At 45.6% G+C, this 22,015-nt stretch overlaps 1 protein-coding gene across 5 annotated transcripts in view; it reads right to left on the reverse strand.

Annotated features, from left to right (window-relative positions):
* The window catches only part of LARP4B (La ribonucleoprotein domain family member 4B), a 521,092-nt gene that overhangs the window by 336,744 nt on the left and 162,333 nt on the right, over window positions 1-22,015 (reverse strand). For all 5 annotated transcript variants that reach the window (XM_029588536.1, XM_029588537.1, XM_029588533.1 and 2 more), the window contains one exon: window positions 18,754-18,915. In XM_029588536.1, coding sequence (XP_029444396.1) covers window positions 18,754-18,915 — 162 coding nt within the window. The remainder of the gene's footprint in view (window positions 1-18,753; window positions 18,916-22,015) is intronic.

Genomic DNA, 22,015 nt, shown 5'->3' on the forward strand with positions numbered 1-22,015 from the left:
GCTTTCCAGAAGGGCGATTACTCTGTCGGTCGTCCGAAGGCTCTCCTCTCGAGATTTCGCCTGGATCAGCCAGTCGTCTAGGTAGGGATGGACCAGAATTCCTTCCCTCCTGAGTGCCGCTGCTACCACTACGACCACCTTGGTGAATGTCCGCGGTGACGTGGCCAACCCGAAGGGCAGAGCCCGGAATTGGAAGTGGCGTCCCAGAACCTTGAAGCGTAGGTAGCGCTGATGATCCGGATGGATCGGGATATGCAGGTATGCCTCTGACAGGTCTAATGCCGTGAGGAATTCTCCTGGCTGTACTGCAGCCTTGACGGAGTGCAGAGTCTCCATGCGAAACCTCGGTACCCGCAAGTATCGATTGACTGACTTGAGGTCCAGCACAGGCCGAAAGGTGCCCCCTTTCTTGGGTACCATGAAATAAATGGAATAGTGTCCAGAATTCACTTCCCAGGCAGGTACTGGGATGATGGCTTTCAAGGACAGGAGCCTCGCCAGGGTAGCTTCCAACGCTGCCTTCTTGTGTATGGGACAGGACGATTCCACAAACTTGTCCAGAGGGAGATGATGAAAGTCCAGATAATATCCCTCCCGGATAACGGCGAGGACCCACTGGTCCAACGTAATCGCGACCCATCTGGGGTAGAAGAGGGTTAACCTGCCCCCTATGGCTCCGTCCCCCAGATGAATCGGCGGATTCTCATTGGGAGGCGCGGCCGGGACCCGAGCCCGGGCCTGCTCCCCTCTTGCGCTGCTTGGTCCGAAAGGACTGATTCCTGGCCTGAGGGCGCGGTGCCTGATAGCGACCCCTGTAAGGAGCAAAGCGCTGGGAACTCCTGCCCCTGGAGGGCCTTGGAAAGGCGCGTTGGCCCCTTCTGAACCGATCTTCCGGTAGCCTGGGCACTGGAGAGGCACCCCATGTACTGGCCAGTTTATCAAGGTCGCTGCCAAATAGGAAAGAGCCCTTAAAGGGTAATCTGGTGAGGCGTGTCTTGGAAGGCGATTCAGCTGACCATTTCCGGATCCAGAGCTGCCTCCTGGCAGCTACGGAGGATGAAATCCCCTTGGCTGTTGTCCGGACCAGGTCAGATGCAGCATCCGTGAGGAACGAAAGAGCTGACTCCATGTCTGCCGCCGGAGCGTTGTTTCTAACCTGTGACAAACAGGCACGCGTCACCACTGTGCAGCAAGTTGCGATCCGCAAAGATAGAGCTGCCACCTCAAAGGTCTGTTTCAGAATGGCGACCAGTCGCCGGTCATGAGGCTCCCTGAGGGCCGTCCCCCCTTCAACTGGAATGGTAGTGCGCTTGATCACAGCGCTAATCAAGGCGTCCACCTGAGGGCACGCCAGCAGGTCCTGGAAGCCGGTGCCAATGGGTACATGCTCGTCAGAGCCCGGCCCCCTTTGAAGGAAACCGCTGGGGCCGCCCATTCTAAATCTATCAGTTGTTGTGCCGCTTGTAAGAATGGAAAATGGCGGGCTGTAGGACGAAGACCTTCCAACAGGGGGTTCTGCACGGAGGGCACCAAAGCACTGGGACCGGTAATATCCAATTCTGCCAGACACTGAGACACCAGGTCGGAGAGATCCTCTTTAGGGAAGAACTGCCTCATGGTTTTCCCATATTTTGTCATTTATTCCCCCCTCTGTCTAATCTCCCTGTTTCCTACAGATATCTAAGTCTATTTTTTCATTATACTTGAACTCAGTCTATTTAATGTACCTATCCTTTGGTACATCTTATCTGCTATGCTCAATGTGTTTATCCTTTGGGATATCTTGCCCTGTTCTTATGTTTGACATGACAGTTCTCAGATTGTTAATTGTTGTTTTCTCTTCAATGTCTTCAATTAGTTTTATGTAACATGTTGTTATAATCTGTAAACCGGAGTGAAGGCTACTCTGCTCTACCTCGGTATATAAAAAATGCTAAATAAAAAAATAAATAAAAAATGGTTCTATATGGCTCAATCCCTGGGGGAAGGTCCCCCTCATCCGGGAATTCGGACTCATCCGGTGAGACCTCCTGGTCTGACTGATCCGGACTGTCCAGCGGCGGGGGGTCCCGCTCGCGATAAGGGCGTGAGGGTCCAGGAACGGGATCCGCAGGGGCCGCCACCGCAGCAGCCGCCGCCGCAGTCGCAGCCACCGCAGGAACCACAGGAACCGCAGGAGCCACAGGGCCTGGACGGGAAGCCGTTTGCATCTGTACAAAGGCATGAATCCCCTTAAATAGATCCACCCAGGAAATTGAAGCAGCCTCTAAGCGCCGGGGTACAAGATCCCCCGGGATTCCAGATTGGTCGAGACTGCCCCCTAAATCCGGGTTAGCCCCTGGGGAACTGTCCACAAATCGTGGCTGAGACCGGTCCTGGCCTAAGGGTCCCACGGCCTCCTCACATTGGGCACATAGGGAGTCTGGTTCTTCACTGCGCGTGGCCCTAAGCTGGCATGCAGAGCAGAGGCCAAGGGCTTTAATGCCTGAAGCACGCGGCGCCGTCGCTGAAGACGCTGCTGCGTTCTGATCCATTGAGAAATATGCGCCGAATGCTTAATACAACAGGCGCGCAATAATAACAATATGCGGCAGCAATAGGCGCTTAATACAACAGGCGCACAATAATAAGAATATGTGGCAGCAATGGGCGCTTAATACAACAGGCGCACAATAATAAGAATATGTGGCAGCAATGGGCGCTTAATACAACAGGCGCACAATAATAAGAATATGCGGCAGCAATGGGCGCTTAATACAACAGGCGCACAATAATAATAATGTTGTCAGCAATCGGCGGGCAAGAACACAGCCCAAATGCATGCAACATGCAATCAGCAGTATGCAGTTAGCAATATACGCTCAATAGCATTCAATAGGTTTTCAGCAATACCTTTCAGGAACCGGCTGTTAGCAATACACACTCAGTGGAAATGCTCACAACAATAAGGCCATATACGCACAAGGAGGAATAAACCTGCGCCGATTACCGGCGCCCTACCTGAACGAGGCCCACAAAATGGCGCCCTCCTTGGCGTGCCCCGCCGCCGATCCTCTGTTCCTTCGGAGACCCGAAACAAGAGATGTACGCCTCACCTGAATCTCGGCGCTTCTCGGCTGGAACCCAGGCGGTCTCCGGCTGCGGGGAGAGCGGGCAACTACCTTCACCACCGCGTTTGAGGATCTGCAGCCGCTGCCTCGTCCACGCCGGGACCGAGGCGCCTCGTGAGCCTCACCCGAACCTCGCCCGGGGGCTGTGTCCCTGCCGCGCTTCGGCCGGACCGAGGACTTCACCTCCGGGGTGATCACGGGAATCACCCCGGGCAGCTCAACTGGGGGAGTGACCTTCGGGTATCACCGCAGGAGCGCGGGGCTCGAGATTTTCACAGAAAGTAGAAAGTAGAATCTAGAATTAGAAGAAGAGAGAAAAAGATTAAAGTAGTCTTGGAAAGCACGCTCTACTAGCGTGCAGGCACTCAAAACTGCTTTGGAGACGGAAATTACTGAGTTGCTACGCTTCCTGTGGGGATATATACCCCCGTGCTGACGTTAGATCCGTCTCCAACTGCTAGCACGCGGCTACTATCCCATTCGTTCTGAGTCCATCTGGCTACACGCCAGGAAAAGTGGCATTCTGCAATGTATATGCACCAAATGTTTACAAACATGATTTTTTCACACACTTACTAGGGCTGTTGGGGGAACTTTCTGACTGTGCATTGTTGGTAGGAGGGGGGAGATCTTAATTATGTGGCCAATAAATGGAGGACTGTAGGCCGCCTAAGTCTGTGGAGCCCGGAGATGCTCAAAAGGGACCCAACTTTTTGTGCTAAGAGTTACGCCTGTTAGATATTTGGCGAACTCTGCATCCTGGGGAAAAGGACTACACCTTTTTCCTCACACCTGCATGGGTCATATTCACGACTGGATTATTTTTTGATTTCGGAATCCTTGTTCCCGAAAACGTCGACCGCCACCATAGGTACGATAGCCCTGTCTGATCATGCTCCGGTATCAGTCATTGTCACTCTGGGACACACCCCAAAGCCTCCCTTTTTCATGGCATATGCCCCCTGGACTACTCTTGGACAAAGAGTTCTCCCGTTTCCTTCAGGAGCATTGGGAGGAATACTTACTATTAAATTCGAGTCCAGATGTAGCGCCCGGGATTTTATGGGAAGCGGGAAAAGTGGTGATGCGTGGCCACATTAGAGCCTACATTGCCACCCAAAATAAAGCTAGAAACGCTGAAATACTACTTACTGTAGCATTGAAAGCTGCCCAACTCCGGCATATACATGTGATGTCTGAGTCTAGTAAAAGGGAGGCAGAGGGTATTTGTGAAGCGCTACAAACGCTCTTGCATCAGAGAGCATTCCAAATCTTTGAGATATTATCAGTTTCAACTGTATCGATATGGCAACAGACCCAGTAAATTATTAGCCAGTCTGGTTCAGGCCCGTGGTCCTAAATCTTTCATCACTAGTATTAAAGACCAAGCCGGGGTTTGTCAAGTCACTGCTAAGGCAATAGTAGACCGATTTCACGAGTATTACAGCAGGTTATATGGGGATAAATCCAGTAATGTTGAGCTGAGGGACGAATTCTTTCATAATCTACCTTGGCCTCGGTTTACTGAGGACCAACAGGCCCTGTTAAATAAGCCAATAGTAGATGCAGAAATCCACGCGGTCATACATGGCTTGAAACCGGGCAAGGCGGTGGGCCCTGATGGATTAGGACCTGAATTCTACAAGATTTTAAAATTTCCTGTATTGCCGGTGTTGAGGCAGTATTATAATAATTTGATCCAGGGAGCGAATGTCAATCCCATGGAAAATCAATCTACTATAGTTATACTCCCGAAACCCAGCAAAGATTTGCAAAAGGTGGGTTCCTACAGGCCTATTTCCCTCATTAATGGTGACCTAAAAATTCTTTCCGCTGTCCTAGCTGCCAGATTAAACTCCTTACTACCCTCTGTAATTCACAAAGACCAAACAGGTTTCATAAAAGGGAGGCAGGGCATAAAAAATGTGAGGCGCTTGATTGGCCTTTTAAATTTCCATCCGAAAACGGAAGCGTTGGTCCTGAGCCTGGATGCAGAGAAGACTTGACTCCCTTTAATGGAACTATTTATTTTGGGCTCTACAGACTTATGGTATTTCCGGTCCTTTCCTAACCTGGTTACAGGCACTATATAATAGCCCTAGTGCCCGCCTACTTATAAATAGGGCCTTATCTATGCCTTTTCCCATTCAATGTGGGGTGCGACAGGGCTGCCCCCTTTCACCTCTCTTATTTGTTATGGCATTAGAGCCTCTGGCTATTAAACTACGGCTGGATGGGGAGTTTAAGACCTCCGACTGGAGAGGCATCAGATGAAACTGGCAATGTTCGCTGATGACATATTATTGTTTGTTGGCCATCCGAAAGATAGTATTCCAGTCATTATCAGCCACTTTAACTCTTTCCACAGCATAGCGGGACTAACAATCAATTTTGCAAAGTCGGAGGCTCTGGACCCAGGTTCTGGACCCAGGTACATTACTATGTAAAATTACTATGTCCAGGATCGTGAAGCGACCGTCACTACCATTTACATAGTAATTTTACTATGTAAAATTACTATGTAAAACCATGCTGACTCAGATCTTGCAATCCACTGGATTAAAAAATTGCACTATCCTCTGTATTAACAGTGATTCCATTAGTTTGCTCATTACAGAGGTCAGACTATCTGACCTGTAGTTCCCAGCCACCTCCTTACTTTCACTTATGAATAGGAACCACATCTGCCCTTTTCCAGCCCTCCAGAACTACTCTAGAGTCTAAAGAATTGAAAAGGTCAGCCAGCAGAGCTGCCAGGATATCTCTAACTTCCCTTAGTGTTGCGGCTAGGCAGGTGGACCCCTTGCCTGAGGTGGAGTTGACATTACCTGTGGAGGAAACCCCCACAGGTCCCCACCGTCGGAAAGCGAGGCCGGGCTGGAGCAGAGACCCCGCTGGAGCTTCACCACTACCAGCCCTCGTTCCCTTCAGGTTGAGCCCTTGGGTACCGGGGCCAGCTGGACTTATGTGGGTCTCTGAAGGCTGCGGAGACAAGGCTGGAAGGAATCCAGGAGGGAGTCCAGGAGCTGTCGTGAAAGCGAAGCACGAGATGGCAAGAACTGGGACAGGCCGCCGTACTCATCGAAGAAAGCCAGGCATAGGTCGGGTCAGGGTGCAGATCTCGTAGTCGTGATTCCAGGCATAAGTCAGAGCAGGAGGCAGATCTCGTAGTCGGGAGGCGAAGCGAGGGTCGGAATCCAGAAGGTAGACGAACAGGAACACATGCAAGGGCGCGATCCTCCGCGGAGGAACAGGAACTTAAGAGCAGAAGCCAAGGCAAGGTCTGAGAACCAGACCTTGCCTTAAGTAGAAAAAGGCTGGGCAGGGCAAAGAGGAGGGGCCACAGCAATTTCCTGCCGTGGTCCCTTTAAATCCTGGGCAGGAATGCACGCGCAGGTCTAGGAAGGCCCAGAGGAGGTGGGGCCCACGCCGGCAGAGCGTCTGAGAGACCTAGGCAAATGGGCCTATCGGCATGCTTGGAGACAGGAGCGCGAGAACCCTCAGATTATTTCCATCCGACCCCATCGCCTTATCTACTTTAAGTTTAGTTAGCTGCTTACGAACACACTGTTCTGAAAATCGATTAAGGTTTACCTCACTTCCAATCTTATGTGTGTTTGTTTTATGTGATCCTGTTCCAGGCATTACAATTATCAGTTGCCATCCCCTAGCTCTAATCAACTCCATAAAAACGTCACACTGTGATGACAGAGCAGTTAATGACATGCAAATTACAGTCACCCAAAATCAGAGTTTTAGATAGTGATAATGGAGCATTGGATAGGCACTCAAAGAAAGGTAAAATATTATGGGTCAAAAGTCCTGGCAGGTGTTTAATACTTTAGAGGTCACTAAGAGCACCTCATAAGGTGCTGGAATGATAACTGGAACAAAAAATTAAAATAATTTTTGAAATGTATTCAGTGTAGCCTAGGCTGAGTAATGTAAATATATCCATTCCTTGGGACAACATTGATTCAAAATTGGGGTATCCATTTGTCTGCTATAATATTGTCCTTGCCTGCCAAATAAGAAGCTCTCAGTCATTCCCTGGAAAATGGCCAGAGAAAACATTCTGACAGACTCGTTCCACAGAAGGTAAGGGTCCTGTACCATCCTATTGGTTTATATAAAACATGGCCCACTTGGATGTTTGTCTGAATTAAAATAGTTTTATTTGCCAACTGATCTCTGAAAACTTTTAGAGCATTCCTATCACCCGCGGCTCTAAGATTTGTGTGAATGTTTTTCCTCATCAGAACATAGGTTCTAGATACATAGTTCATATGCATGCACTCCGCAGCTCAAGTGGGATGCATCTGTTATGGTAATTTCAGAATGTGAAATTTGGAGACATCACCTGACCAAATTCCCCTGGTCTAGTCACCAAGGTAATGAGTCCATGAGATGTTGAGTGATTTGGATGCTATCTTGAATATCATGTGTGGTCTAAGTCCACTAAAATCTTAGGGTCCACTGGGCTTGTCTCATGGAGAAATATGCAAACTGAGTAACATGTACTTTGACTCTGTAAAGTCCAATATCCTAAACATGTTCCATGTTGATTATCTGCTGATTTTTATTCCTTCCACTATGGTCAAGTTGCTTATGCTTTCTTAGGGAAGGAATACTTTGGCCAGAGTCATGGTAGAGCTCTTATGAACTCCAATTGAGATGATGGGCTTAATTGGGATTTCGGGTAGTTTATGACTAAGTCTAATAACACCAACACCCAATAGGTTTGTTAATTGAATCTTTGGCAACTCCTTGATCAACCTATCAGTATAGGAAAACACACACACTCCCAAAAAACAAAGTTGTGCAGTTACTGCCACTAAGCATTTAGTGAATATGGTACTGTAAGGCCCAATGGCAAGAACGCATATTAGAAAGCTAAAATATTTCATGAGACCTGTAACTATCCTGATAGGAGTATAGGCATCCTTTATATCCAAGGAACACAGCCATTCTCCTTTTAAACAAGAAATGAATATGCCAATTTTAAAAGGGATCCAGAGGAGATCCATGAAACTGCAGACCAGCAAGTTTGACGTCTGTGCCAGGCAAAATGATAGAAACTATCATAAACAACAAAATAACTGAACATACAGGCATAGTTTAATGGAACAAAGCCAACAAGGATTTAGCCAAGGGAAGTCTGGCCTCATCAACTAGTAACATTTCTTTTGTGGGCAAAAATAAACAGATAATAAAGATATAGTTTTATATGCCTCAACACCAGGTGTCGTGTGCCGAAGGGGCGCGGCAAAGGGGCTCTCCCCTTTGTGCACCCCTTCGTGCAAACCTTTGTGTATAATGTAAACATTTATTTTTATGTTTCCTTTGTTAACTAAGCTGTTTCATTGTATTCGACTAAGGAATTTTTTCCTGCTTTTTCTGTTTCACTGTAAACCGGCATGATTTGCATTTAATGCAAGAATGTCGGTATATAAAAGTTAAAAATAAATAAATAAATATAGTGTATCTGGACTTCCAGCAAGCATTTGACAAAGTCCCTCAAGTGAGACGTCTTAGGAAATTAAAAAATCATGGAATAGGGGGTACTGTCCTATTGTGGATTGGGAACTTATTAAAAAATAGAAAGAGTAGTGCTAAACGGTTAATTTTCTCAATGAGAAAGGAGAATAGTGAAGTGCCCCAAGGATTTGTTCTGGGAAATACTGCTTTTTAACATTTATAAACAAGCTGGAAATGGCAACGAGTGAGGTATCAAATTTGCCAATGGCACAAAATTATTGGAGAAATTACTTACCTGATAATTTCGTTTTCCTTAGTGTAGACAGATGGACTCAGGACCAATGGGGTATAGTGTACTCCTGATAGCAGTTGGAGACGGATCAGATTTCAATCTGACGTCAGCCCTAGTACATATACCCTGCAGGAAGTGCAGCTCTTCAGTATTCTCCTCGAAAAGCAAATATGGATATATGTATGACTGAATAATTTGAATAACTTGATTAACTTTATAACTTGATTAATTCAAACTAGTTGAGTTGGTTATAGCTGGAGACCACGAGGGCCCTCAACCGAGAAACGTCGACACCCGGTAGGATGGGTGTTCTAGTTGGAGGAAAGCATGGTTTACCCGTGAATCACTCGCTCTCTGGGATGTCACTCGAGAATTCCATGAATAACGGCAGGCGTGGGTGGGATATTGAGTCCATCTGTCTACATTAAGGAAAACGAAATTATCAGGTAAGTAATTTCTCCATTTCCTAGCGTGTAGCAGATGGACTCAGGACCAATGGGATGTATAAAAGCTACTCCCGAACCGGGTGGGAGGCTGCCCGTGGCCCACTTAGTACTGCCCTTGCAAATGCTGTGTCCTCTTGAGCCTGAACATCCAGGCGGTAAAACCTGGAGAAGGTGTGGATGGAGGACCATGTCGCCGCCCGACAGATCTCGGCGGGTGACAGCATCTTGATTTCTGCCCAGGATACTGCCTGGGCTCTAGTGGAATGGGCCTTGACTTGTAAAGGCGGTGGCTTGCCTGCTTCTACGTAGGCCGCCTTGATGACTTCTTTGATCCAGCAGGCTATGGTTGCTAGTGAGGCCACTTCCCCTTGCTTCTTCCCTCTGTGAATCCATCTTTCAAACAGATTCCGACCTTTCCAGGTATCGGACTAGGAATCTGCCGATGTTGAGGTGGCGTAGACTGCGAGACTCTTCCGAATTCTTATGCTCATCTGGCGATGGTAGCGAGATGGTTTGGTTGAGATAAAAGTCAGAAACCACTTTGGGGAGGAAGGAACGGACCGTGCGTAACTGGATGGTTCCCGGGTTGAGTCTGAGGAACGGTTCCCGGCAGGACAGTGCTTGCAGCTCGGAGATACGATGGGCCGAACAGACTGCCACCAGGAAGGCAGTCTTCAATGTTAATAGTCGGAGAGACAGGCCGCGAAGAGGTCTGAAGGAGGCTCTTGCTAAGAAATCTAGGACCAGGTTGAGGTTCCAAAGAGGCACCAGCCACTTTAGGAGTGGTTGGATCTGCTTGACTCCTTTCAGAAAGTGGGAGACATCCAGGTGAGAGGCTAGGCTGCCGCTCTCGCTCTTGGTTCCGTAGCATGACAATGCGGCCACCTGTACCTTGATGGAGTTGAGAGACAATCCCTTCTGTACTCCGTTCTGCAGGAATTCCGACCGAGCTTGGAACAATGTCACAGCCCTCACACCAGGCTTCGAATACTCTCCAAATCCTTATGTATGTTAGAGATGTGGAGAACTTAGAAACAGAGAAACATAGAAATGACGGCAGAAGACGACCAACTGGCCCATCAAGTCTGCCTAGCAAGCTTCGCACTTTTTTTCTCTCTCATACTTATCTGTTTCTCTTGGCTCTTAACCTTTTGGTTCTATTTCCCTTCCACCCCCACCATTAATGTAGAGAGCAGTGTTGGAAATGCATCTAAGTGAAATATCTAGCTTAATTAGTTAGGGATAGTAACCGCCGCAATAAGCAAGCTACACCCATGCTTATTTGTTTACTCAGACTATGTAATTCAGTCCTTGTTGGTTGTTGTATGTATATAGATCCACTTTTCTTCATTCCCCCTGCCGTTGAAGCAGAGAGCTATGCCAGATATGCGTGAAGTATCGGTCTTCCTCCCCTGCCGTTGAAGCAGAGAGCTATGCCGGATATGCGTGAAGTATCGGTCTTCCTCCCCTGCCGTTGAAGCAGAGAGCTTTGCCGGATATGCGTGAAGTATCAGTCTTCCTCCCCTGCCGTTGAACCAGAGGGCTATGCTCGGAGGAGGGAGTCAATTACTGCCCCCGAGTATCGCTCTTCCTCAGGCGAATCCTCTCAATGGCCAGGCCGTAAGCGAGAATCGAGCTGGATCCTCGTGGAGGAACGGTCCTTGTTGGAGCAGGTCTCTGTGTGGAGGTAGCAAGAGGGGAATGCCTGTCAGCAGCCTTCGCATGTCTGCGTACCACGGTCTTCTTGGCCAGTCCGGGGCCAATAGAAGTACTGGTCCCCTGTGGTGTTCTATCTTGTGGATAATTGCGCCCAATAGGGGCCACGGTGGGAAGGTGATTAATAGAGTTTCCTGAGGCCAGGTCTGTACCAGGACATCGATTCCCTGGGACTGAGGTTCCCGCCTGCAGCTGAAAAAGCTGGGCACTTGGGCGCTGAACCGGTTTGCCAGGAGGTCCATGGTTGGTGTTCCCCAATGGTTTACTATCAATTGGAATGCTGTGGTCGACAGCTTCCATTCTCCTGGGACTAGTCTTTCTCTGCTGAGGTAATCCGCAGCGACGTTTTCTTTCCCTACGACGTGGACGGCCGAGATCTCTTGAAGGTTAGCTTCCGCCCATGACATTAGGGGTCTATTTCCAGAGACACCTGTTGGCTTCTGGTTCCTCCCTGACGGTTGATGTAGGCCACTGTTGTGGCGTTGTCTGACATTACTCTGACTGAATTGCCTCGGAGTCTGTGACCAAACCGTAGGCAGGCTAGTCTGACTGCCCGGGCTTTTAGGCGATTAATGTTCCATCCAGACTTTTCTTTGTTCCATTGCCCCTGGGCGGTTAGCTCCTGGCAGTGTGCTCCCCATCCTCATAGGCTGGCGTCCGTGGTGAGCAGGATCCAGGTTGGTGAGGATAGTCTCACTCCCTGGCTCAGATGGCCTTGTAGCCACCATCGTAGTTGGGTCCAAACTTTGTCCGGGAGCTGAAGACGTACGGTGTAGTTCTGGGAGAGCAGATTCCATTGTGATAGTAGTGAACGCTGTAGGGGTCTCATGTGAGCTCTTGCCCATGGCACTACTTCCAGTGTGGATGCCATGAGGCTGAGAACTTGGAGGTAGTCCCATGCAGTGGGGCGAAGCTCGCTTAACAGGGTTCGCAACTGGGTCATCAGTTTTGATCTCCCTGTTGGTGTCAGGATGACCTTGTCTTGTTTGGTGTTGAACCAGACTCCCAACTATTCTAGAGATTGGGAGAGCTGCAGTCAGCTCTTGTTTGTGTTGACCACCCACCCGAGGCTCTCCAGTAGTTTTGACTCTGTTGGTCGCCTGGTGGCTTTCCTCTGGGGATTTCGCCCTGATCAGCCAATCGTCTAGATAAGGGTGTACGAGGATTCCTTCCTTCCTCAGTGTTGCTGCCACTACCACCATGTGGCAAACCCGAATGTAAAATTACTTTGTCCAGGATCATGAAGCGATGAAAACACTGATGCTCTCGATGGATCGGAATGTGTAGGTAGGCTTCCGACAGATCCAGGGATGTAAGGAACTCTCCCGGTTGTATCGCCCTTATTACCGAGTATAGGGTTTCCATGCGGAAGAAAGGAACCTTCAGGTGGCGGTTGACCGACTTGAGGTCCAGGATGGGCCGGAACGTTCCTGCTTTCTTGGGAACGATAAAATAGATGGAATAATGGCCAGTATTTATTTGTTGTGCGGGCACCGGTGTTATAGCCTCTAAGGCTAGCAGTCTGGTCAGTGTAGCTTCTACTGCCATCCTCTTGGAAGGGTCGTGGCAGGGGGATTCCACAAACTTGTCCGGAGGGAGGTGGTGGAAATCCAGGTAATATCCCTCTTGAATGATGCCTAGGACCCACTTGTCTGAAGTTATCTCGATCCATCTGTGGTAGAATAGGGCCAGTCTGCCCCCTATGGCTTCTTCCTTTGGACAGGTCGGCTGATTTTCATTGTGGGGTGCGGCTGGGGCCTGGGCCCGAGCCGGCTCCCCTTTTGTTGTGCTTATTCCGAAAGGTCTGGCTCCTGCCTGCGGTCGAGCCGCTTGATATGTGCTTCTGTATGGGTTGAAGCGCTGTGATCCTCTGCCCCTGGAAGTTCGGGGGAAGGGTCGCTGGTTTCTCTTATTCCTGTCCTCCGGTAGCCGCAGTGGTAGTGGGGATTCGCCCCATTTGTTGGCTAGTTTCTCTAGTTCGCTTCCGAACAGGAGGGTTCCCTTGAAGGGCATCCTTGTGAGTCTCATTTTGGAAGATGCGTCAGCTGACCAGCTTCGGAGCCAGAGTTGACTTCTGGCTGCCACAGCTGATGACACTCCTCTAGCTGCAGTGCGCACCAGATCAGAAGCGGCATCCATGAGGAATGATACTGCTGGTTCCAGGGCTTCGCCAGGAGTCTGTGATAAGCAGGCGTGTGTCACCATGGCACAGCAGGGCGCGATCTGTAGAGACATAGCGGAGACGTCAAAAGACGTCAAAAGACTGAGGATGGATTCCAGACGTCTGTCTTGAGCATCCTTAAGTGATGCTCCTCCCTCAACTGGGATAGTAGTGCGCTTCAAGACCACCCAGATCATGGCATCCACTTTCGTACATGCCAGGAGATCTTTGTCAGCTGGGTCCAGAGGGTAGGTGGCTGCCAGGGCACACCCCCCTTTGAATGTAGCCTTCGGGGCATCCCATTCCAGGTCAATTAGCTGCTGGATGGCTTGTAATAGTGGGAAATGATGGGAGGTCTGACGGAGTCCCTCTAGTAGGGATTCGTCTTAGGTTCCCCCAAGGCACTTGTGCCCGAGATAGCAAGCTCTTTCAAGCTATGTGTGACCAGGTCTGGAAGCTCGTCCTTGGTGAAGAAGCGCCTCATGGTTCGGTGGGGCTCTGTCCCCAGGAGTTCCCCTTCCTCCAGGGGTTCTGATTCCTCATCTGAGTTGTCAGTGTCCCCGAAGGTGGGGCTTCTGGGCATTGGGATCACTTCCCTGGGCATAGAGGGTCCCAGGATGTTGAGGTCCCCTGGCAGAGGTTGTGGCCGTGGATCACCGCAGAAGAGCGGGGCTCATCTATAGAGATAAGATTTCTTCTTGTTTTGGTTTTCTTTGCTAAATTACTCTAACGCTGGGCTAGCATGCATAGAGTCCCGAACTGCTATGGAGACGGAAAATACTGAAGAGCTGCACTTCCTGCAGGGGTATATGTACTAGGGCTGACGTGAGATTGAAATCTGATCCGTCTCTCAGTACACTATTATCCGTCTCTCAGGAGTACACTATACTCCATCTGCTACACGCTAGGAAATCAAAATTGTTAAATCATAAGAGGATTGTTTTGGGAGATTGGGCATGTAAATGGAAAATGAAATTTATGTGGACAAGAGCAAAATAATGCACAAATGGAAAAGTAACCCAAATTATAGTAATACAATGCAAGGTTCCACATTAGTTGTCACCATTCAGGAAATGGATCTAGGCATCATCATTGATTATACATTGAAATCTTCTGCACAGTGTGCAGCAGCTAACAAATAGAATGTTAGGAATGATTAGGAAAAGAATAGAAAATAATACACAGAATATCATAATGCCTCTGGTATCAATCCATAGTGCGACCTCATCTTGAATACTGTGTGCAGTTCTGGTCACCACATGTCTAAAAAGATAGCAGAATTAGAAAAGTACAGAGAACGGCAGCCAAAATGATAAAGAGGGTGGAACTATTCCACCATGAGATAAGGCTAAAGAGATTAGGACTCTTCAGCTTGAAGAAGAGATGGCAGAGGGGATATATGACAGAGGTCTATAAAATAAGCGAAGCAAGTAAACAATCTGTTTACTCTTTCAAGAAGTACAAAGACATGGGGACATACAATGAAGTTAGTAAGTTGTATATTTAAAACTAATAAGAGAAAATATTTTTTACTCAGCACAAAATTAAGCTCTGGAATTCATTGCCAGAGGATTTAGTGAAAGCTGTTAATATAGCTGTGTATAAAAACAAGTTGGAAAAGTTCCTGGAGGAAAAAGTCTATAAAGCATTAAAATGGAGTTGCAGGAATCTATCTAATCTATGGGATTCTGCCACAGACTTGTGACCTGGATTGACCACTGTTGGAAAAAGGATACTGGACTTGGTCTGACCCAGTAAGGCAAATCTTATGTTCTTATGGGCGAAGAAAAATTCTTGAACTTTTTCTCTCTTAGAAACTTGTGAAGACCCTTAGCTCTAGGATGGGACAGAGTCCTGTTTTCTTTGGGATCAGAAAATATACGGAAGAAAATTTCAGACTCTTTTCACGTTGGAATGCATTGAAGCAGCCTTGGCCACAGAGGGAGAAGTCCTTTTAAAGCAGTTCCTGATACTATGGTAGACCATGAGCCTTTTAGTGCGAATCTGGTGGTTTTTTCCCCAACAGATGTAATTTATATCTGGTCCAGATTATACTGAGAACCCAGTTCGACATTATATTGGGTCAATGGTTTACATGAAACCTTCACCTTCCTCTGACAGGTAGATTCTCTGGCATGGATACTGAAATACCAGCTATATTTTCCTGGATCCAGTCAAAACCTGGTGCTAGGTTTTGACCTAGGAGCCAGCTGTAACTCAAAAGTCCTCTGCTGTCTAGATTGAGAGTGAGGACCATGTTGACAGGAACAAAGAATAAAGTATCCTTTGAGGAAAGAAGTGTCTCCTTTGTGCCCCACTCAGATAACTTCTATTTGATATGGATGGTGGGTCACAAGTGGTTGAGTATGGCACAATGGTTTTACTTGACCTGCTACTTCCTTGACTATCTCTAAAGAGATTTCCTCCATTACAGGGCACATCAACAAGTCTATCCTGTATGTTTTGATGGAGAGTTGAAGCCATCAGTGTCTGCATGCTCCAATCTCAAAGGCAGAGGCTCTCAATGCTGTTTTAAAACACTGTATACTGATCTGACCAGATGTTTTCCACACTGTCCCTTGTCCACTAATGATTCTAGCTTGTCAAGCTTCTCCTAAGGGAGAGAACTTGACAGGGCCTTTTGCAGAATGTTTTGCATGTCTTTGCCCATGAATAGCTGGTAAGACACTATGCAGACAATGGGCATAAATATAAACAAAACAAACAAATACATAAAAAGCACCATCACAACATCCCAACACCACCAACAGTCAACGCACTTAGAACCAGCATTAATGAACCTGCCTGTTAGCAACCCTGCCTGATTTCGGTGCTCAAAGAGATGCTGATCTAAGATGCCTGCATGAAGCTGCCGAGCCTTCTAGACCTGCAGGCAGATGAGAAAGAGAAACTATCCAGCTCATTCAACCACTGTTTGCTAGCATGGGGAGAGAGCAGACTAACAATTAAGGTGGTTTGAAATTATTCTTGGTTTTTCAAAATAGCCTACAATTTCTGTGAATTAAATCTATGCAAACTTTTGGTCAATTACTTTTTGTGCTAGTTTAGAAAACGTGAAAAGAGCATCTGTGTTGAATTAGTAAAGCAATTATATTAATAAATATTTTAATTGATAAAACTATTAACATCTTCAATTTTAGATAAACGAAGTATCATTCTTGCTGAAATTGAATTCTGCCTGACAATAGTTAATGCAATAAATTATTAGACACTAATTAGTACAGTGGAAGGGTCCTATTACTATTACATAATGTCAAGAATGCATGACTCACACTTAAGTGGTATAAAGGAGTGGGTTTCAATCTCTTCTTCTTGAGAATGGATTCTACCATAAAAACTTGTGAGGCAGGTGTTTCTTGAATCCAGGGCCTTCTTGACAAAATATCGTGTCTGCATTCCTACTACCTCATCTAACTGTACCACCTTAAGGATGTATTGGACTGGCACTACCACAACCATCCACAGAGGGATTGTCCAACATTTGTGCCTTGGATGCATACTCTCCATTTCCTCAGTCATTTACTTAAACTTCTTGGCAGAGGGGTCCGCCAGACAATAATTTCACCTTTCCTATTGAGAAAAAGGGACTAAGAGGAGACCTGTAAATGTCTTCTGTTCAGAATCAATCATATCATCAAGAATGCTCCGAGTTGGAATAAGGTATTGGGGTTGCCAGAGGATGCATCTGGCTAGCAGACAATGTCTCGGAGGGTTCACTTGGACTGTGGCATCTAGATTCCATTGAATCCCAGAGGCTAACTACAGCTTCCTACCTAATGTGCTGGACATCAACACTGATGCAGTGGCAATAACAGTAAGACATTTCCAGGACTTTAATGGCGTTCATACTGCCAGATACAACTAGTATCTCTAGAACTGGGAGAACCTCAGCTACTACAACTTAACATTTCTATAGTGCTACTTGATATACGCAGCACTGTACAAACACCACATAAGACAGTCCCTGTTCAATAGAACTTACAATTTAACCAAGAAAATATTCGAGAGACTTGGCAAGTTTCATATAAGAATGGTTAAAATTAATGAGGCTGAAGGCAGACAATCAGGTTTAAGATTTTAAAGCAGCCTCAAAAAGGTTGGTTTTTAGATGGGATATGAACAAGGCGAGAGAGAGCATGATGCAACAGCTTAGGAAGTCTATTTCAAGTACATGGTGCAGCCAAGTGGAAAGCACGGAGTTGGGAATTGGCGGTAAAGGAGAAGAGCATAGATAGGAGTGTCTTGTCTGATGAGTGGAGTGAATGAGAAGGGGTGTAGAGAGATAAGAGAAAAGGGAGAGAGGAGCTGCAGAGTGAAGGCACGTGTAGGTGAGTAAGAGAAGCTTGAACTGCATGCAGGAAAGGATAGGGAGCCAATGAAGTGATTTCAAAAGAGGGGTTATATGGGTGTAGCGACTTTGGCGTAAGATAAGTTACGCAGCTGAACTTAGGATAGATTGCAGTGGAGAGAGATGGTTTACTGGGAGACCTGTGAGGAGCAGGTTGCAATAGTCTAAGTGGGAAGAGATGAAAGGGTGAATAAGTATTCTGGAAGTGTGTTCAGAAAAATTAAGATTTTGGCAATGTTACAGAGAAAGAAACGGCATGTTTTAACAGAGTTTTGGATATGTGTAGAAAAGGAGAGAGAGAGAAGAGTCAAAGATGATTCCCAGGTTATGTGCTGAGGGGACTGGAAGGATGACCATGTTACCCACAGAAATAGAGAAAGGAGGGAGGTGGGCTTTAGGAAAAGATAAGCAGCTCTGTTTTGGCTATTTTGAGTTTCAGGTAATGGTGGGCCATCCAGGCAGCAATGTCAGACAAGCAAGCTGACATCTAGGACTGGATTTGATTACATTGTAGAGATAAATTTGGGAGTCATCAGCCATGAGAGGAAATCAGAGAGAGTACTAAAAGGAGAAAGACTGAAAGATGCACCTGCAACTGTAAAAGGCAATTTTAAACTGAAAAAAAAAAAAAAAAGGAAATTACAAAAACTTGTTTCTCTTCATGGAGCTGAGAAGAATAATGATCATTGGCTCTGGGGGAGTGGGGGGGGGGAAGAAAAAAGAAAAAACAGAACCGAGAAGAGCCCCATATGCTCACCATTGACATGGGAAATCCCTCACATGCTCAGTAGATTAATTTTAAAAGTGGAATTTGAGTCAAGTTATTACCTGTGCTTTGTCGGCTTTTGTCACCCATTTGTGAGGACTATCTTACTGGTCCCTCAGAGAAATTAGGTAGACTAATTGAGCCTATGGTTCATATCTGCCATCATTTAATGTTTTTATGTTAGAGAACCTCAAACACATTAACTAACTAATAGGCATCAGTATATCTGCACGATTCAGGTACCATCATAAAAAAGGAATAAATCAAGACAGGAGTCAAATATTTGCCACAATTACTCTACTTTTCTTTAATATCTGCTTCCTTACAATATATGCTTAAAAAGCCCTATGTACTGCAAAAGTAGATATAATTTATGACCAAATAATGCATTAAAACATATAGAAACATTTCTTACCTGGCTGGGTAGTTTCATGGACAGATTCATAATCTGAATTATTCAGAGACACAGTGTTCATATCTGTTTGATCTGACACTGAAACTATTAGTGGTGGCTCTTGCCTTTCTGTTAACACTGCATTTTGCTGCCTTTTGTCACCATCACCATTGGCATTCAGTCCTGAAATAAGGGTCAAAATGCAAGACATTATACAAAGATCATATGATTTTATTAACAGTTATCTAGTACACAAATATGCATTATTTTAGTAAATCTTCTGGCTCTTAAAAAAACAAAGTTGTTTACTTTAACAGGTGCTCTCCGATAACAGTGAGATAAATATCATCTACTGATGAGGACTTAATCGAAACCCTTTGCAGAAGATTTACACAAAAGTTTCCAGAAGCTTTTGGCATGTTCAATTGAGCATTTGCAGCATGATATTACTGCGCTGCACAGGGTCACCTCAGTTCTTTTGTGAGAACTTACATCCTCCTATCCTCTGAGACCACCTATTACAACTAGGACAAGCAGAATGCTAAGTCCTCACACCTGTGGGGAAATACATAGCTACAGACTGTCCCAAAAAAAAAAAAAAAAGGGGGAAGAAACAACCAGAAAAACTTTGCCAATGGATAAAAATATTTTTGGTTGCAACCAGCCATTTTTCTTACTTTCTTTCTTTTTTTTTTTTTTCAATGATGCCACTAAAACAATGGGTCTTAGGAAAATGGACTTGGCTTCTGCACCTCAGACTCCACAGGATAAACTGACTAAACATACAGCTGCATCTTGAGTGTGGCAACTCCTCCATATTGCAGGCCAAACTCAGGTGGGGCACCAATGCCACCATGGCTTTAAGACTGTGAGCCTGGTCAAATTGTGTATTTCATAGAATCTAAGTTTAATATATGACAACACATCTTCTACATGGCAATACATTTTTATGTAAATTTTAATGCATAATTACTATTTCAGTTTTTCACAGATTCAAAATAAGAGGACAGTGAATATGGTATGTGTAAAGGTTTGTGCACCCTTTTAGTCAGAACTTATGAGACTCCAACATTGCTCTAAGCTTCAGCGGCAATGAGGAAATGTGGAAAAAAGGATTTGCATTCACAAAAAAGCGGGGAGTAGCTTGCTTGTTACGGTGGTTACTACCCCAAACCAAATAAGCCTGATACTTCACTTTCAATGCATATACAGCATAGCTCTCTGCTTCAACAGCAGGGGGGAATGAAGAAACGTGGATCTAAATTCAGGCAACAACCAACAAGGACTGAATTACATAGTCTGGATAAACAGATAAGCATGGGTATACTTGCTTATTGCGGTGGTTAATACCCCTAACTAATTAAGCTATTTCACTTAGATGCAGTTCCAACACTGCTCTCTACATTAATGGCGGGGGTGGAAAGGAAATAGAATAAAAAAGGTTACTAAGAACCAAGAGAAACAGATAAGTATGTGAGAAAAAAAAGTGCGAAAGTTTGCTGGGCAGACTGGATAGGCCGTTTGGTCTTCTTCTGCATTCATTTCTATGTTTAACACATCCTTATCAAAAATAACTTCCAAATATTTTCTGTAGCCAGCTTCCTTCCAGAACTAGTTCAGAAATAATTTTAAGTCTCCTTGTTCACACAGCATGTTTGAAATCTCCCCCGCAGATTTTCCATAATATTTAAGTCTGGGGACTATGAAGGCCATTCCAAAACTTTCATCTTTCTCTATTAAAGTATTTCACAGTTGATTTTGAGGTATGTTTTGTATCATTGTCTTACTAAAATATCCAACCTCTTCAACTTCAATTTCTTCACTGACTGAGGGACATTAGCTTCTAGGATATGATAATTTAGTTGAATCTATTCTTCCATCCACCTGCATGTTTCCGGTGCAACTGGCTGTCATGCAACCCAAACATAATAGATCCACACTGTGCTTGAGAGTTGGCAAGATGTTCTTTTCTTCAAATGCTTGACCCTTTTTTCTCCAAATGTATCGTACGGTTTGCAGTCAAACTATTCAATTTTAGTTTCACCTGTCCAAAGCATTTAGTTCCAAAACGTTTCAGGCTTATCATAGTTGTGTTTTGCATACTTTAGATGACTTTTGTGACGAGTCATAGAAAAGGTTTCCTTCTGATCACTCCCCTATGTAGATCACTGATGCATAAGTAATGCTGTACTATGTATTTATTTATTTATTTTTGGTTTTTATATACCGGAAGTTCCTGTATACAATACATATCACTCCGGTTCACATTTAACAGAAATAACTATCGCCGGGGAAGCGGTTTACATGGAACATATCGAATATAATGAACGGATAATAATCAAGGTAAAATCTATTATGAAACAACTAAGATCAACTTAGAAAACAACTTGAAACATATAACTGACGCAATATAAACATTACAATAATGCTGTAAGACAAGGCTGAAAGTTTGTTCTTCTTGCTTTTAGCTCTCTGGGAAAGCTTGATGGAAAAGCCAAGTCTTGAGTTTCACTTTGAAAGTAGTATGGCACGGTTCAAGGCGGAGGTCCGGTGGTAGTGAGTTCCAGAGAGACGGGCCTGCTGTGCTAAATCTACCTCAGGGTAGATTTAGCAGGTTGGGTGATCATTCTATTCTGGTATGCCCTTCTGGTTGGTTTCTTAGAAGAGTGTAGTTGAAGCTGGAAAGTTAAGTTGAGTGGGGAGATGTTATGTAATGCCTTGTGAATCATCGTGCAAGTCTTGAACTGAATCCTATATTTGATGGGAAGCCAGTGGAGATGCTGGAGGATTGGGGTGATATGGTCCCTTTTTTTGGCATTGGTAAGGATCCTTGCAGTAGCATTCAGAACCATCTGGAGTGGTTTGGTAGTGTATGCTGGAAGGCCTTGCAGGAGTGAATTACAGTAGTCTAATTTGGTAAGGATGATGGCTTGGAGTACTGTGCGGAAATCCCTGTAGAGTAGAAGGGGCTTTAGTTTCTTTAGCACATGTAATTTAAAGAAGCATTCTTTTGTAGTGTTATTTATGAATTTATTGAGGCTGAGTCTGTTGTCTAGTAGAACTCCCAGATCTCTGACTTGAGGTGCGGTGGAATATCCTGAGGCGTCTGGAGAGTTGCTGGATGTTGGCGGGGTAGAATGCTCCGGTGCTATTATGAGAATTTCCGTTTTTTTGGTGTTTAGCACCAGATTGAGGCTGGTTAGAAGATCGTTGATGGATGATAGGCATTTTTTCCAGTAGGCCATGGTTTTTTGTATGGTCTCCGTGATAGGGATCAGAATTT

Source organism: Rhinatrema bivittatum, chromosome 2, assembly GCF_901001135.1.
Source record: "Rhinatrema bivittatum chromosome 2, aRhiBiv1.1, whole genome shotgun sequence".
Classification (NCBI taxonomy): Eukaryota; Metazoa; Chordata; class Amphibia; order Gymnophiona; family Rhinatrematidae; genus Rhinatrema; species Rhinatrema bivittatum.